This window comes from Mesocricetus auratus, unplaced genomic scaffold (assembly GCF_017639785.1).
Source record: "Mesocricetus auratus isolate SY011 unplaced genomic scaffold, BCM_Maur_2.0 Super-Scaffold_100011, whole genome shotgun sequence".
Classification (NCBI taxonomy): Eukaryota; Metazoa; Chordata; class Mammalia; order Rodentia; family Cricetidae; genus Mesocricetus; species Mesocricetus auratus.
Genome location: NW_024429195.1, coordinates 66,275,987 through 66,290,513, shown reverse-complemented (window position 1 = coordinate 66,290,513; position 14,527 = coordinate 66,275,987). Strand labels below are relative to the sequence as shown.

General features: G+C 36.2%; 1 protein-coding gene across 1 annotated transcript in view; it reads left to right on the top strand.

The window, feature by feature from the left end:
- Mgat4c (MGAT4 family member C) overlaps positions 1 to 14,527 on the top strand; it is a 40,839-nt gene that overhangs the window by 18,143 nt on the left and 8,169 nt on the right. Inside the window, exon 2 of the mRNA XM_040754977.1 lies at positions 10,681 to 10,833. Coding sequence (XP_040610911.1) covers positions 10,705 to 10,833 — 129 coding nt within the window. The 5' untranslated portion in view covers positions 10,681 to 10,704. The remainder of the gene's footprint in view (positions 1 to 10,680; positions 10,834 to 14,527) is intronic.

The following is a 14,527-nucleotide window of genomic DNA, read 5'->3' as shown; positions in this document are numbered from 1 at the left end:
TAAATAGCTTGTTTTACATGTCAATCCCAGTTCCCTCTCCCTCCCCTCCTCCCACACTCCCCTTCCCCCCATCCTCCCACCCTATTGCCAAATGCTTCCACATAGGGGATATCTAGAGTCTGTCATTTTACTCTGGGTAGGGTCCAGGCACTCCCCTAAGAGTCCAGGCTGAGAGAGCATCCCTCTTTGTGCTATAGGCACACGAAGACTGTTTGTATACCAGGGATAGACACTGATCCACAGCTCAGGGCCCCATAGGTTGCCCAGGCCTTCTCGCTGACACTCACATTTGGGGGGTCCAGATCAGTCCCATGCTGGCCTCCCCACTGTCAGTCTGGGGTCCAAGAGCTCTCCCCTGTTCAGATCACCTGTCTCTGCTGGTTTTGCCAGCCCATTCTTTGCCAATTTGCTCATCACTCCTCTCTCTCTGTCACTGGGTTCCTTGGGTTCAGTTCAGTGATTAATTGTGTGTTTGCCTCTGCTTCCATCAGTCACAGGATGAAAGCTCCCGGATGGTTATAGACATCAAGTTCATTATCAGGAATGGGCATTCGAGGTGGTCTCTCCACTATTGCTTAGCTTGCCAATTGGTGTTATCCCTTTAGATCACTCGAGGTCGCTCTGGTGCCTGATCTGTATTCGATCCTATGATTCCTTCTTCCCCCTATTCTATCCCCACCCCCTCAATTTCCTGTTCCCCCATGACCAACTCTCTTCCTCTTCACCCCCTCTCTTCTTCCCAGGTCCCACTCCCCCCTGCCCCTCGCCGTGTTCCCCATCCATTCAGGGGATCTGGTCTCCATCCTCTTCTCTTGGGTACTATGCATATATGCATATCTTTTAGGTTCTTTCCTGTTTCCCAGACTCTCTATCAGTGGAAGTACAGACTGGCACTATCCTGATCGATGTCTAAAATCCATATATGAGTGAGTACATACCATGTTTGTCTTTTTGCGACTGGGTTACCTCACTCAGGATGGTTTCTTCCAGTGCTATCCATTTCCCTGCGAATTTCAAGATTCCATTGTTTTTTTCTGCTGAGTAATACTCCATTGTGTAAATGTACCACATTTTCTCTATCCACTCTTCAGTTGAGGGGCATCTAGGTTGCTTCCAGGTTCTGCCTATTACAAATAATGCTGCTATGAACGTAGTGGAGCAGATGCCCATGTTGTATGAACTTGCCTCATTTGGATATATGCCTAAGAGTGGAATTGCTGGGTCTAGTGGTAGATTAATTCCCATTTTCCTGAGGAATCTCCATACTGATTTCCAAAGAGGGTATATGAGTCGGCACTCCCACCAGCAGGGGAGGAGTGTTCCTCTCTCTCCACATCCTCTCCAGCATAAATTGTCTTCAGTGTTTTTGACTTTAGCCATTCTGACAGGAGTAAGATGGTATCACAGAGTTGTTTTGATTTGCATTTCCCTGATGGCTAAGGATGTTGAGCACTTTCTTAAGTGTCTCTTGGCCATTTTAACCTCCTCTACTGAGAATTCTCTATTTAGCTATGTACACCACCTTTTAATTGGATCCTTTGGTGTTTTGGAGACTTGTTTCTTGAGTTCTTTGTAAATTTTGGAGATTAGCCCTCTGTCAGATGTAGGGTTAGTGAATATCTTTTCCCATTCTGTGGCCTGCATTTTTGTCTTTTTGACTGTGTCTTTTGCCTTAGAGAAGCTTTTTAGTTTCAGAAGGTCCCATTTGTTAATTGTCAATCTCAGTGCCTGTGGCACTGGTGTTATGTTTAGGAAGTGGTCTCCTGTACCAACTCGTTGAAGAGTATCTCCCACTTTCTCTTCTAAAAGTTTCAGTGTGGTTGGATGTATGTCGAGATCTTTGATCCATTTGGACTTAAGTTTTGTACAAGGCGATAAACATGGATCTATCTGCACTCTTCTGCATACCAGTACCCAGTTATGCCAGCACCATTTGTTGAAGATGATTTCTTTTTTCCATTGTACAGTTTTAGCATCTTTGTCAAATCAAGTGTTCATATGTGTGTGAGTTAAAATCAGGGTTTTCAATTCGGTTCCATTAGGTTACTTGCCTATTTTTGTGTCAATGCAAATATAGTCCTGTTTTCAAGACTATAGCTCTATAATAGAGCTTGAAGTCAGGTATGGTGATGCCTCCTGAAGTTCCTTTATTGTATAGGGTTGTTTTGGCTATCCCAGGCCTTTTTTTTTACATATAAAGTTGATTATTGTTCTTTCCAGGTCCTTGAAGAATTGTGATGGAATTTTGATAGGGATTGCATTGAATCTGTAGACTGCTTTTGGCAAGATTGCCATTTTTATTATGTTTATCCTACCAATCCAAGAGCATGGGAGATCCATTTTCTGGTATCTTCTTTGATTTCTTTCTTTAAAGACACAAAGTTCTTGATATACAGGTCTTTAATTTCCTTGGTTAACATTATCCCCAAATATTTGAAGCTGTTTTTGGCTATTGTAAAGGGTGATGTTTCTCTGATTTCTTTCTCAGTCACTTCATCATCTGTATATTATAGGGCCACTGATTTTTTTGAGTTTACCTTGTATCCTGCCACATTGCTGAAGGTGTTTATCAGCTCTAGGAGTAACCTTGCGGAGTTTTTTGGGTCACTTATGTAAACTATCATATCATCTGCAAATAGTGAAAGTTTGACTTCCTCTTTTCCTATTTGTATCCCCTTTATCTCCTTTTGTTGTCTTATTGCTGTAGCTAGAACTTCAAGTACAATATTGAATAGACATGGAGAGAGTGGACAGCCTTGTCTTGTTCCTGATTTTAGAGGAATTGCTTTGAGTTTCTCTCCATTTAGTTTGATGTTAGCTGTTGGTTTACTGTATATTGCTTTTATTGTATTCAGGTACATTCCTGTTATCCCTGATCTCTCTAGGACCTTTATCATGAAGGGGTGCTGGATTTTGTCAAAGGCTTTTTCAGCCTCTAGTGAGATGATCATGTGTTTTTTCTTTCGCAGATTGTTAATATGGTGGATTACATTGATAGATTTTCTTAATGTTGTACCATCCCTGCATTCCTGGGATGAAGCCTACTTGATCATGGTGGATGATTTTTCTGATGTGTTCTTGAATCCGGTTTGCAAGTATTTTATTGAGTATTTTTGCATCAATGTTCATGAGGGAAATTGGTCTATAGTTCTCTTTCTTAGTTGTGTCTTTGTGTGGCTTGGGTATCAAGGTAATTGTAGCCTCGTAGAAAGAGTTTGGCAGAGAGCCTCCTGCTTCTATTGTGTGGAATACTTTGAGGAGTATTGGAATTAGCTCTTCTTTGAATTTCTGGTAGAATTCTGCACTGAAGCCATCTGGGCCTGGGCTTCTTTTATTTGGGAGACTTTTGATGACTGCTTCTATTTCATTAGGGGTTTTAGGTCTGTTTAGATTGTTTATCTGTTCTTGATTTAGTTTTGGCAAATGATATCTATCCAGGAAATTGTCCATTTCCTTTAAATTTTCAAATTTTGTGGAGTACAGATTTTCAAAGTATGACCTGATGATTCTCTGGATTTCCTCAGAGTCTGTTGTTATGTCCCCTTTTTCATCCCTGATTTTGTTAATTAGCATGCTCTCCCTCTGTCTTTTGGTTAGTTTGGACAGAGGTTTATCTACTTTGTTGATTTTCTCAAAGAACCAACTCTTTGTTTCATTGATTCTTCTCATTGTTTTTCTGGTTTCTGCTTGATTGATTTCAGCCCTCAATTTGATTATTTCCTGGCATCTGCTCCTCCTGGGGGAGTTTGCTTCTTTTTGTTCTAGAACATTCAGCTGTGCTATTAATTCTCTAGTATGACTGTTCTCCAGTTTTTTCATGTGGGCACTTAGTGCTATAAACTTTCCTCTCAGCACTGCTTTCAAAGTGTCCCATAAGTTTGTAGGTTGTGTCTTCATTCTCATTGAAATGGAGGAAGTCTTTAATTTCTTTTTTTATTTGTTCCTTTACCCAGGGATGGTGCAAATGTGCATTGTTCAATCCCCATGAGTTTGTAGGGTTTCTGTGATTTGTGTTATTGTTGAATTCTAATGTTAATGCATGGTGGTCTGATAAGATGCAGGGGGTTATTCCAATTTTTTTGTATCTGTGGAGATTTGCTATGTTTCCTATTATGTGGTCAATTTTAGAGAAGGTTCCATATGGTGCCGAGAAGAAGGTATATCCCTTTGTATTTGGGTGGAATGTTCTATAGATGTCTGTTAAACCCAGTTGGTTCATAACTTCTATTAGTTCTTTTGTTTCTTTGTTAAGTTTCTGTCTGGAGGTCCTGTCTAGCGGTGAGAGCAGAGTGTTGAAGTCTCCTACTATTGGTGTGTGAGATTTTATGTGCATTGAGCTTTAGTAATGTTTCTTTCACGAATATAGGTGCCTTTGTATTTGGGGTGTAGATGTTTAAAATTGAGACTTCGTCTTGATGTATTTTTCCTTTGATGAATATGAAGTGTCCTTCTTCATCTCTTTTGATTGATTTTAATTTGAAGTCTAATTTGTTAGATATTAGGATTGCTACACCCGCTTGTTTCTTGGGACTGTTTGATTGGAAGATCTTTTCCCAACCCTTTACTCTGTGATAACGTCTGTCTTTGATGTTGAGATGTGTTTCTTGTATGCAGCAGAAGGAAGGGTTCTGTCTTCGTATCCATTCTGCTAGTCTGTGTCTTTTTATAGGCAAGTTGAGGCCGTTGACATTGAGGGATATTAATGACCATTGATTGGTGATTCTTGTTTGTGCTTGATTTATTGTTAGTGAAGTTATTTTGTGTAATTTCTCCTCCCTTTTTCTTTTGGTGTTTTGTAAAGTGTCATTATATATTGCCTGTGTCTTTGTGAATGTAGTTATCTTCCTTGGCTCTAGGTTTTCCTTCTAGCATTTTCTGTAGAGCTGGATTCATGGATACGTATTGTTTAAATCTGGCTTTGTCATGGAATATTTTGTTTTCTCCATCTATGGTAATTGAGAGCTTTGCTGGATATAGTAGTCTGGGCTGGCATCCTTATTCCCTTAGCGTTTGTAGGACATCTGTCCAGGATCTTCTGGCTTTCATCGTTTCTATTGAGAAGTCAGGTGTAATACGGATAGATCTGCCTTTGTATGTTACTTGGCCTTTTTCTTTAGCTGCTCTTAATATTTTCTCTTTACTCTGTAGGTTTGATGTTTTGATTATTATATGGCAAGTTGACTTCTTTTTCTGGTCGAGCCTATTTGGTGTTCTGTAAGATTCTTGTACTTTCATAGGCATATCTTTCTTTAGGTTAGGGAAGTTTTCTTCTATGATTTTGTTGAATATGTTTTCTGTACCTTTAAGTTGAATTTCTTCACCTTCTTCTATACCTATTATTCTCAGGTTTGGCTTCCTCACGGTGTCCCATATTTCCTGGATATTTTGTGTTAAGGATTTGTTGGTTTTGAGATTTTTCTTTGGTTGACGACTCTATATCCTCTAATGAGTCTTCAACACCTGAGATTCTCTCTTCTATCTCTTGTATTCTATTGGTGATACTTGCATCTGTAGTTCCTGATCGTTTACCCAGCGTTTCTATTTCCAGCATCCCTTTATTCTGTGTTTTCTTTATCGTTTCTATTTCAGCTTTCAATCTGTCAACTGTTTGAGTTGTTTCCTTAATTTTTTTGGTTGTCCTTTCTTGGTGCTCTTTAGATTCTTTGAGAGATTTGTTTATTTCTTGAATTTTTCCCCCATTTCATGGATTTTTTGTTTGTTTTTTCTTCTATTTCTTTAAGGGATTTCCTCGTTTCTTCTTTGAGGATCTCCATCATCTTCATGAAATAATTTTTAAGGTCTGTCTCCTCTTCTTCGTCTATGTAGTGCTTTTCGGGTCTTGCTGGTGTTGGATCCCTGGATTCTGGTGGGGTCATGTTGGTGTTTCTATTGCTGAGTGATCTTTTATTCTGTCTTCTTCCCATCTCTTCTTTCAGTGGGTGCTGGTGGGGTCTTTCCATCTACACTGGTCTCCTTCCTGCCTGCAGCTGAAGCTGGGCATGCTGACACAGACTTTGGGTCCTGGTAGGGCTGATGTCTTTCCTGAAGCTGGTCTCACTGGGGTTGTGGTCTTGGAATTGTTGACTTCTTTGCTGTGTGGGCAGGTCTCCTGAAGCTGTACTCGCTGGGGTTGGGGTCTTGGAGGGGCTGATGTCTTTCCTGTGTGGGCGGTCTTCTAGATGCCAGGAGTGGCCTGGAAGATCAAGGGGGATGTGGAATGGGCGGGCAGTCCCCGCCGGAGACCCAATCTCACCTGAAGCTGGACTCGCTAGGGTTGGGGTCTTGGAGGGGCTGATGTGATCTGCTTTCTCCTCTTTTGATGGATCATTTCAGTTATTATTGTTTACAATCAAATTAGAAAATATTTAAAAATAATTATTTATGCTATATGTTGTTAACCAAAGCACATAAATATTTCTAACAGAAATAACAAGTGTGTGTTTTCTAAGTTCTCTTATTTATAAGCAAAAACTATTTAAACAGTGGTGGTTTGAGAATATATAAATTTCCTTCCATATGTGTGTAAAATCTCATACCAATACTAGATTTCTAAGAATTTTTTATTCATACATTTTGTTGATGTGATATTTGGCTGTTTCACTTTTTGTAAGATGAAAAAACTAACAAGATTTTACTTTTAGCATTAGTTGTGCTAGTGTAAGAAAATTGTTCACTACATAATTTGACAATAACTTGTTCACGATTATATCATTTAGTATTAGAAAGTGGTAATTGCATAATTTATTTCTATTGTTACTTATATTCAACTACATTTTAAATCCATCCACCAAACCATGGTTCTTTGTCTTTCTATTTTATTATATTTTGTTTATTTTAGGTTCATCTTATGTTTCCTTTAATGTGTGTTCTTTAACTCACACCTAATCTCTATAGAGTATAGATGTATATAAAAAGAAAGTTGTTCTTTACTTACAGTTGAGGAGATACAACTCACCATGGCAGGGAAGCTATGATAACTGAAATGGTTCAATACATGTCTGTAGAAGCCTGTGGCATCCTCTGTTGTATCTTGTCTGTTCAGGAAGCAGAGCTCAGTCTGGACCAGATAGTGGTCTTTCTCGTCTTTAATTGGAATCTGCTCTTTTGTACTCCCACCAGTGTAGTCCATCAAGCACTGCTCACACCATTCTGAGACCCTCCTAACACACTTCTCCAAACTCCTCCTCACAACCCAATTTTAATTGATTATAATTTTTGCATTTTTATAACACACAACTTTCATATACAATTCTTATACTATTATTCCTCACATGCATTTAAAAATTAAGCCTATAATTCAATACAGGGGATCAACTGGAGTGTGTTTGTTGATAAACTTTCTAACTAATCCCTGGGTGTTTGAGTAAGAATAGATAACTTTAAGAGATGTTTGGCTCAAGTTTAAAGATAAAGAAATATTTAACAAGCCTGTACAAACAGTCCATTTTCTTATTTACTTACTATTTCATTTATATAGGAAGAAAAACAAGTTGAATTTGATAAGCAATAAAGGAAGAAAGAAAATAATAAAGCAGTACTTTTCAAGAAAATAGAGGAAATTTTACAGAGACTCTTTACCAGAAATCTGATTCTGACCATTGTAAGAAATAAACACTAGATTTCTAATTTTCTAAAACAAGCAAATCATAGACTATCAATATGAAGCTATATTGATATATTTATCATTTATTAAAACTTGCCTGAGGATTCAGAAAGCAAAGTCAACCACAAACTGTAGAATCATGGCCCACACCTTACACTCCAGAAGCTAGGAGATGGTGATACAAACCTTTAATCCTAGGACTCAGGGTTAAGAGACAGATGAACTTCTGTGAGTCCAAAGCCACTCAGATCTACACAAGAGTTAATGAGTCTGAAGGATAATTATTACAGCTCACACCTTTAATCCCAACATTGGGGAAGTATATAAGACTGTGTATAAGAGAGGCATTCGTTCTCCAGTTGCATTGAGGAAAGGTTATAGTCTGAGGCTTGGTGAGACCTTGTAGAGACAGAGCCAGTTCATTCGTTCTGAGGTAGAGGTAAGAAGCTAGTGGCCAGCGGCTTTGCTTTTCTGATCTTCGGCTTGAAGTTTGAACCCCAATATCAGTCTCGGGGTCCTTCTATTTATTCTTGTTACATGAAGAAATGCCTTCAGACAATGGAAGCAAGCAGACTTCTGGGATGAACTGTGATGAAAGGAAACAAAATGATGGTTATATTAACGTCCCACCAAGTGTTTCTAAGCTACGGCAGAAAGAAAGAAGATCCAAGTGTGGACTTCTTGAGCTGACTAAGTAGAGAAGAATTTACCAGCATATTTAAGAGAAAGAAAAGCCACATTGAGAGATTAACTTCCAAAAGACACACAGAAAGAAAGCCTCTGATGTCTGCAACTAGATTCCTTCTGGTTTTTACCTGATAATTTAAGAATTCCTATGTGTGAAGAAACTGAGGGGGAAATAGGCTATTAATCACAATAAAGTAACAGTATAAGTTATTTCTAGAATGTAACAATAACAAGAATAATTTATGATTACCTAGATAAGTCATTCCATAACTGATGTCTGGTATAAGTCAGGAAATCATGTAGCCAGTAAATCTGATACCAACAGTGCCGTGTCCGGGGTTGTAAAAGGTGATTACCTTTCCTGAATACACTTTTCATGTGTTGCTGAAAATACTGTGAGATGTTTGGTAGTAACAATGTGGTACTGATCTGACCACTCAACAGGGAATGGCTGCATAATTTGCTTATTGATGGGTATAAGAAGTCATCTATCAGATCAAAACTCCTTATTAAATTCTAAGAGATATGTACATTTTCTTAAACATTAAAATTATGTCTCAAACTTCGGTTGCCTTTAAGACATTAGCCCTACCTGTATTTTGATGGTTGTTTTCACTTAAACCCCAAATTTTAATTACTTTTATTGTCTTTTAAGAATGGCTAACGTCAAGCCAGGCATCAGTGGCTCACACCTTCAATCCCTGCATTCGGGAGGCCGAGGCAGGCGAATCTCTGTGAGTCCAAGGCCAGTCTGGTCTACAGAGCGAGGTCCAGGACAGCCTACAAAACAATACAGAGAAACCCTGTCTTGAAAAACCAAAAAAAAATGGCTAATGTCACCAGTGAAACTTTAGAACACTAAAGAAGAAATATGTATGATGTTTTCCTCACTCATCCAACAATCTACAAATATATTTCTCAATGTATCAATGGAAGATGTACCTTCTACACTCTTCCAGAGTATATTTTGCATGATATATCTACATTAGAAATCTATTTTCCCTAAGCCTTGTGTTCCTTTTATGTTAACAAAGGGAGATAATTTATTTCCAACTCATTTATGATGGCTCATCATTTGATCTATCTCTCAGTCAAGCAACCAAGTATCAAACTCTTAGCTCCCTTTCCAACTCCTTGTTCTGCAAAACTAAGTTAATATTTGAGCCTAGGTATGCCAAATTAAGAAATTTTGTTTGATCCAACTTTACATTCTTCAACTGTTTTCTTACTTCCTTTAAACTTCTTCTCATATTTGTGTTATTCGATATCTTCCTGTATAAGCTAGAGAATAAGAACTTCTTGTTCTTCTTGGTCACACTTTGAACATTTTATTTAGGAATTTCCTGGGTTTTGAGAATAGCTAAAGGTCTACAAACAATGATGATTGGTAGTAACAAATTCTGAAGGTGATTCACATACTATCATAGTTGGTAACTGCCTCCCAGAGCCTTTGCTACTATTTCCAATCCATAATTCCCTGTCTTAATACTGAGGGTGGTAAAGTAGGTATTGTTGGGTGTGGGTAGGCTACATCTACAACAATAAGACACGCTCAACTTAGACTTTAACGTTTCTAGTGTCATCAGACTGTTCTTATAAACTTTCTTTCCAAGTTCCTGGATTACATTCATTCCCAAACAATGTTTTCATTTCAACAATATTTCAGAGTTAGAATTCCACCCTAACATACCCAAATCTTTAGGTATTTGTTTGATTTTAAGACTTTCATTTAGACACTCTTGGAAATTGGATTTATATGGTGCAATGCAATACCATATACTATAACACAATCAAAACCACAGTCCTACTCTTGAACTTTCATCTCCTCATAGTATCAATTAAAGGGGGACTACTTTATAACTTTGGTTTTAATTACATGTAACATACTCAATAATTGAGGAACTGAAAATACTAGAAATGTCAGTTTAGAAGATAGAAAAGCTGGAAAATATCTTGCAGAACAAATCATTTACATTTCATTTGATATTCTAAATGTGAGATTTAAGGAATTAACATTTTGGCAAACCTTAGCTTTGAGTTATAGATTTATCACTTCCCTGGTTGTATGTCTCCATCTTCCTCCATTACTCACATTTTGTTATGTTAATGAGATCTTATATTTGTAAGAATTAAATTAAATTATATTGGAAAAATTGTATTCAACTAAAGGTTATAGTTTACTACTTTAAAGCGATATTATTTAAAAATGTATTGTTTCATTTCTTCTAATGTTAATTCACTTGCTGTCATTATAGTTAACTCTCAGGAGATGATACATAAAAATGAAAATAGTATGATTTTTAAGTGAAATTTTAGCTCATACATGTGAGTGATGAGATTATACTATTCATATTCCAAATTGTTAGTAATTATTTACTTCTTTTTCACAGGAAAAAGTGTTTAAATTTTATAAAATGAAATATATATTTCAAATACTGGATAAAATGAGATGCTTGAGAAAACGTTCGACAGTGTCTTTCTTGGGAGTTCTTGTCATTTTCCTTCTATTCATGAACTTATACATTGAAGATAGCTATGTTCTGGTAAGTGTTGGAGACATTATTTTAGTTCAATTATTGTCAGCCTAGTTGTATGCCAAGCTTGATATGACAAGCAGTATAGTATTTGTTTCAGCAGATTTATTTATTCATATATCCTATATGTATACTTTTAGCCATATATTGTCAATACAATAATTGTTTGATTCTGATTTATTTTTGTTTCTTAAATACTATAGGTTGGCTCATTAACACACACACATATAGTCATAAATTACATTTTAAACATTTCAATATTATAAACTAATATATATCATATAATACAGACAGTATATATGATTTCATATATATGTAAATATTAAGAACTTTCGTCTTAATGATGTGAAATATTTAGTCTAAATAAAATTTTCTTGATCCATTATTCCTACCCTCCCTATTTTGCATGTTATTGTTGAAGTTTTCTTGAAAGTGTTACCCCTATATTTTGCCACTTATCTATATTAGTACTGAAATTTTCTTATATTTCTTAATATTTAAAAAAATTACATGTAAATATATTTTAGGGTATTCTTCCTCTCCCCTGAATCATTCAAAATCTTGTGCTCCTTCCTACATACCCAACTTAAAATTCTTAAAAAAAACAAATAAATTTTCAAAATATAATTGACAACCTCAAAACAATACATATTAACTATGCTTTATCATACATGATTATCTTGCCACAATATGTAATACACCTTTGTATTTTGATCAAACCAAAATCCCAATATATTATATATTGCTATTCACTGAAATCCATCAAGAGGTAAAGAAAAGGACATGGAACTGTGCAGACATTCAAAAGGCAATAAATACCATAGGTACAAAATATGTAAGTATGACAAGTGAATATATCTAACTAAGAGGAATTAATGCATTAGTTATTATTGATTTATTACTGTCTCATTATTTCATGTCTAATGGTAAAAGTGCAATTTTGATGTCCTCATTACTTTAATTTGAAATAGGCTAAAGACACATCCCAATTTTCATGTTATTATTACTATTCATATACTTAAAATAGTAAAACCGATAGCCTCACAGACAATAGAAGTCTTCCCCACAAGCACCCGGATGAGAGTGTGAATGTTGTTTTAATGAGTGATTATGACAATAACCTCATGGAATGTTTCCCAATATAATGTTATTTTTGTTATATATGATTATTAGCATCCTACTATTTGCTGATATATCTTATGAGTCAGCCTTACAATGTTAATTGCCACAGATTCTCCTAGGAAATATTTTGTATGCATACTTGCTTTCTACAGCTCCATTCTTTAATGAAAATTTGCTAGAATCATATGTCTTGAATTTTTACACGTTTTTGTCTCGAAGTAAATACTAATTTTAAACACCTGTAATTCTGTCATCTAAAATCAGATCACAACAGTTGAATGTGACATACATCTACAAGCTTTACCTAGCTATGACTTAGGAGAACAGCAAATCAGAGAATTACTATTGGTATGAATTTGGGAATATTTTTACTTGGTCTTTATTTAGGTTTATGTGATGACAGACAATGGAACAAGATCCTCACAACGTAGACAGTAGTTTCCTTTGCTGGAAAGAAATGTGATAAAATAGAGATTGTCATAGAAGTGAGTGAATCATGTGACAAAGATACAATTCCTTTAACTCTGTAAGCTGTCAGAAGGAAATTAAATCTTATAAATCAAACAAATGTTATCAGTTCAATGTTATAATAAGCCACGAGTTGTTTTCTACCTAAGAGATATTATCAAAGTAAATCTTAATCTTGCATGTACAATAAATCAAAACTCTATCGTAAGGAACAGACATCTTATGTTGTAAGAGTTATATAAATTTGAAGTCGTTAAATCAAAAGTATTTAAATTAAATTAAATATGCTAGACGTATAAATCAGCAAGAAAAATCTGAAATTGGTGCCTTGATTTGAGAAGTCTTTGAAGTTTTCTAAATACTGGTCACAACTACATAATTTTAAAGGCATGATTTAATTGTAGAGTTTTCTACTAGAGTATTACTTGGCCAAAATTCTTTCTATTAATATTAAACACATTACTAATCAAATTGAAAACCAGTCTAGGAAAACCAGTCTAGGCAGAAAAGGAAGGTATTTAACTTAGGGTTAACATACAATTACATTAAATACTAATATTAAATTTGAAAGAAAAGCAAATTACAGAGAATGATAAATACACGCTTATTGTAAATTCACTAGTGGTGTTTTCATTTAATTATCTTTTTAGTAGATTTGTAGGTAAAATTGCATAACATGTTGAACTTCAGCCCATAAATTTTTATATGGAGTTATCATATTCTTTCAATCAATAATATTACATTCATTAAAACTGTATTTCTAGAAGATTGAAAACATGACACAGTGTTTAAGAGTTCCTAACGATAATTCAGAGGACTCAGAATTTCATTTCCAGCACCCATACTGTGACTCACAATCCTTTGAAACTCCTGTTTCTGGGGATTTAACATCCTCTTTTGTACTCCAATGCTATTTGTACACATGCACTGCACATAAATTTGCATGGGTATGGCGTAAAATGAACTTTGGGAGTCCATTCCACATGGAGGGATGCTCTCTCAGCCCAGACATGGGGGGACCTAGGCTCTACCCTAGATGAAACGGCAGACTCTGAGATCCCTATGGAGGGCCTCACTCTCCCTGGGGAATGGTGTGGGGATTGGATGGGGGTTTGGGAGGGTTGGTGGAGAGACAAGGCAGGAGGGGAGGGAGAGGGAGCTGGATTGACATGTAAAGCAAGCTTGTTTCTAATTTAAATAAAAAATTATTAGAAAATAATTTTATGTGGTTATAAATAATACAATAAAATTAAATAATCATTAATTTAATCTTATTTTATGTCATACAGTTACATTATTCCCCCTTCCCTTTCCCCTCCTCCAAGCCTTCCCAAATGCCCATTCTAGCTCTCTTTAAAAATCTGGTCCTGTGTTCTCTTTAATTACTGTTACATATATGGTAATGGGTAACCAATAAGTGTTCCTAGTGAAGACTATTTCTCCTGTTCTGTGCATTATTTAGTTGTTTAGAGCTCTTTGCATCTAGTTGACACCTAGCATATCTATTGTTATTTTCCTTATTCAGCACAGATTTTGGCAATTATACTAGTACGACTTTATAAGTGTATCTTGCGATATTCCTAGAGGACAGAATATTATGGAAAATCCCAAGTTCCTCTGAATCTTAAAGTATTTCTGCCCCATCTTCCACAACAATCCCTGAGACTTGGGTACAGGAATTGTGTCTCTACCCAGCTATGATGTCTGTGAACCACAGAAATGACAGGCATGGAAGAGAAACCCAAACTGTACAATAGTGTCATGCATACCTTTGTGGCAAACAAAAGCTCTTTATTGCACTTCCAAGGCCCACTTGACATCAGGGAAATCATTCCTGCATGCCTGGTACTGGATACCTAGCCAACTGTCCAGGGTCAGTGTAATTGTACATCTTAGAGGAGAACCACCACTTTTGTAAACTAGCATGATCCCCAACTGCATTCTCACCCGTCATCAAGAAAACTTCTATTTGCAACAGACAGAGATCACTACAGAAAACCAAAACCAATCAAAATGCAAAGTTGTGGACCCAACGTATATAATTTCTACATGAATGAATCTTGTTTATAATGTGTACTTGAAAAAACATGAATAGTTTTTTAAAATTGGCTCT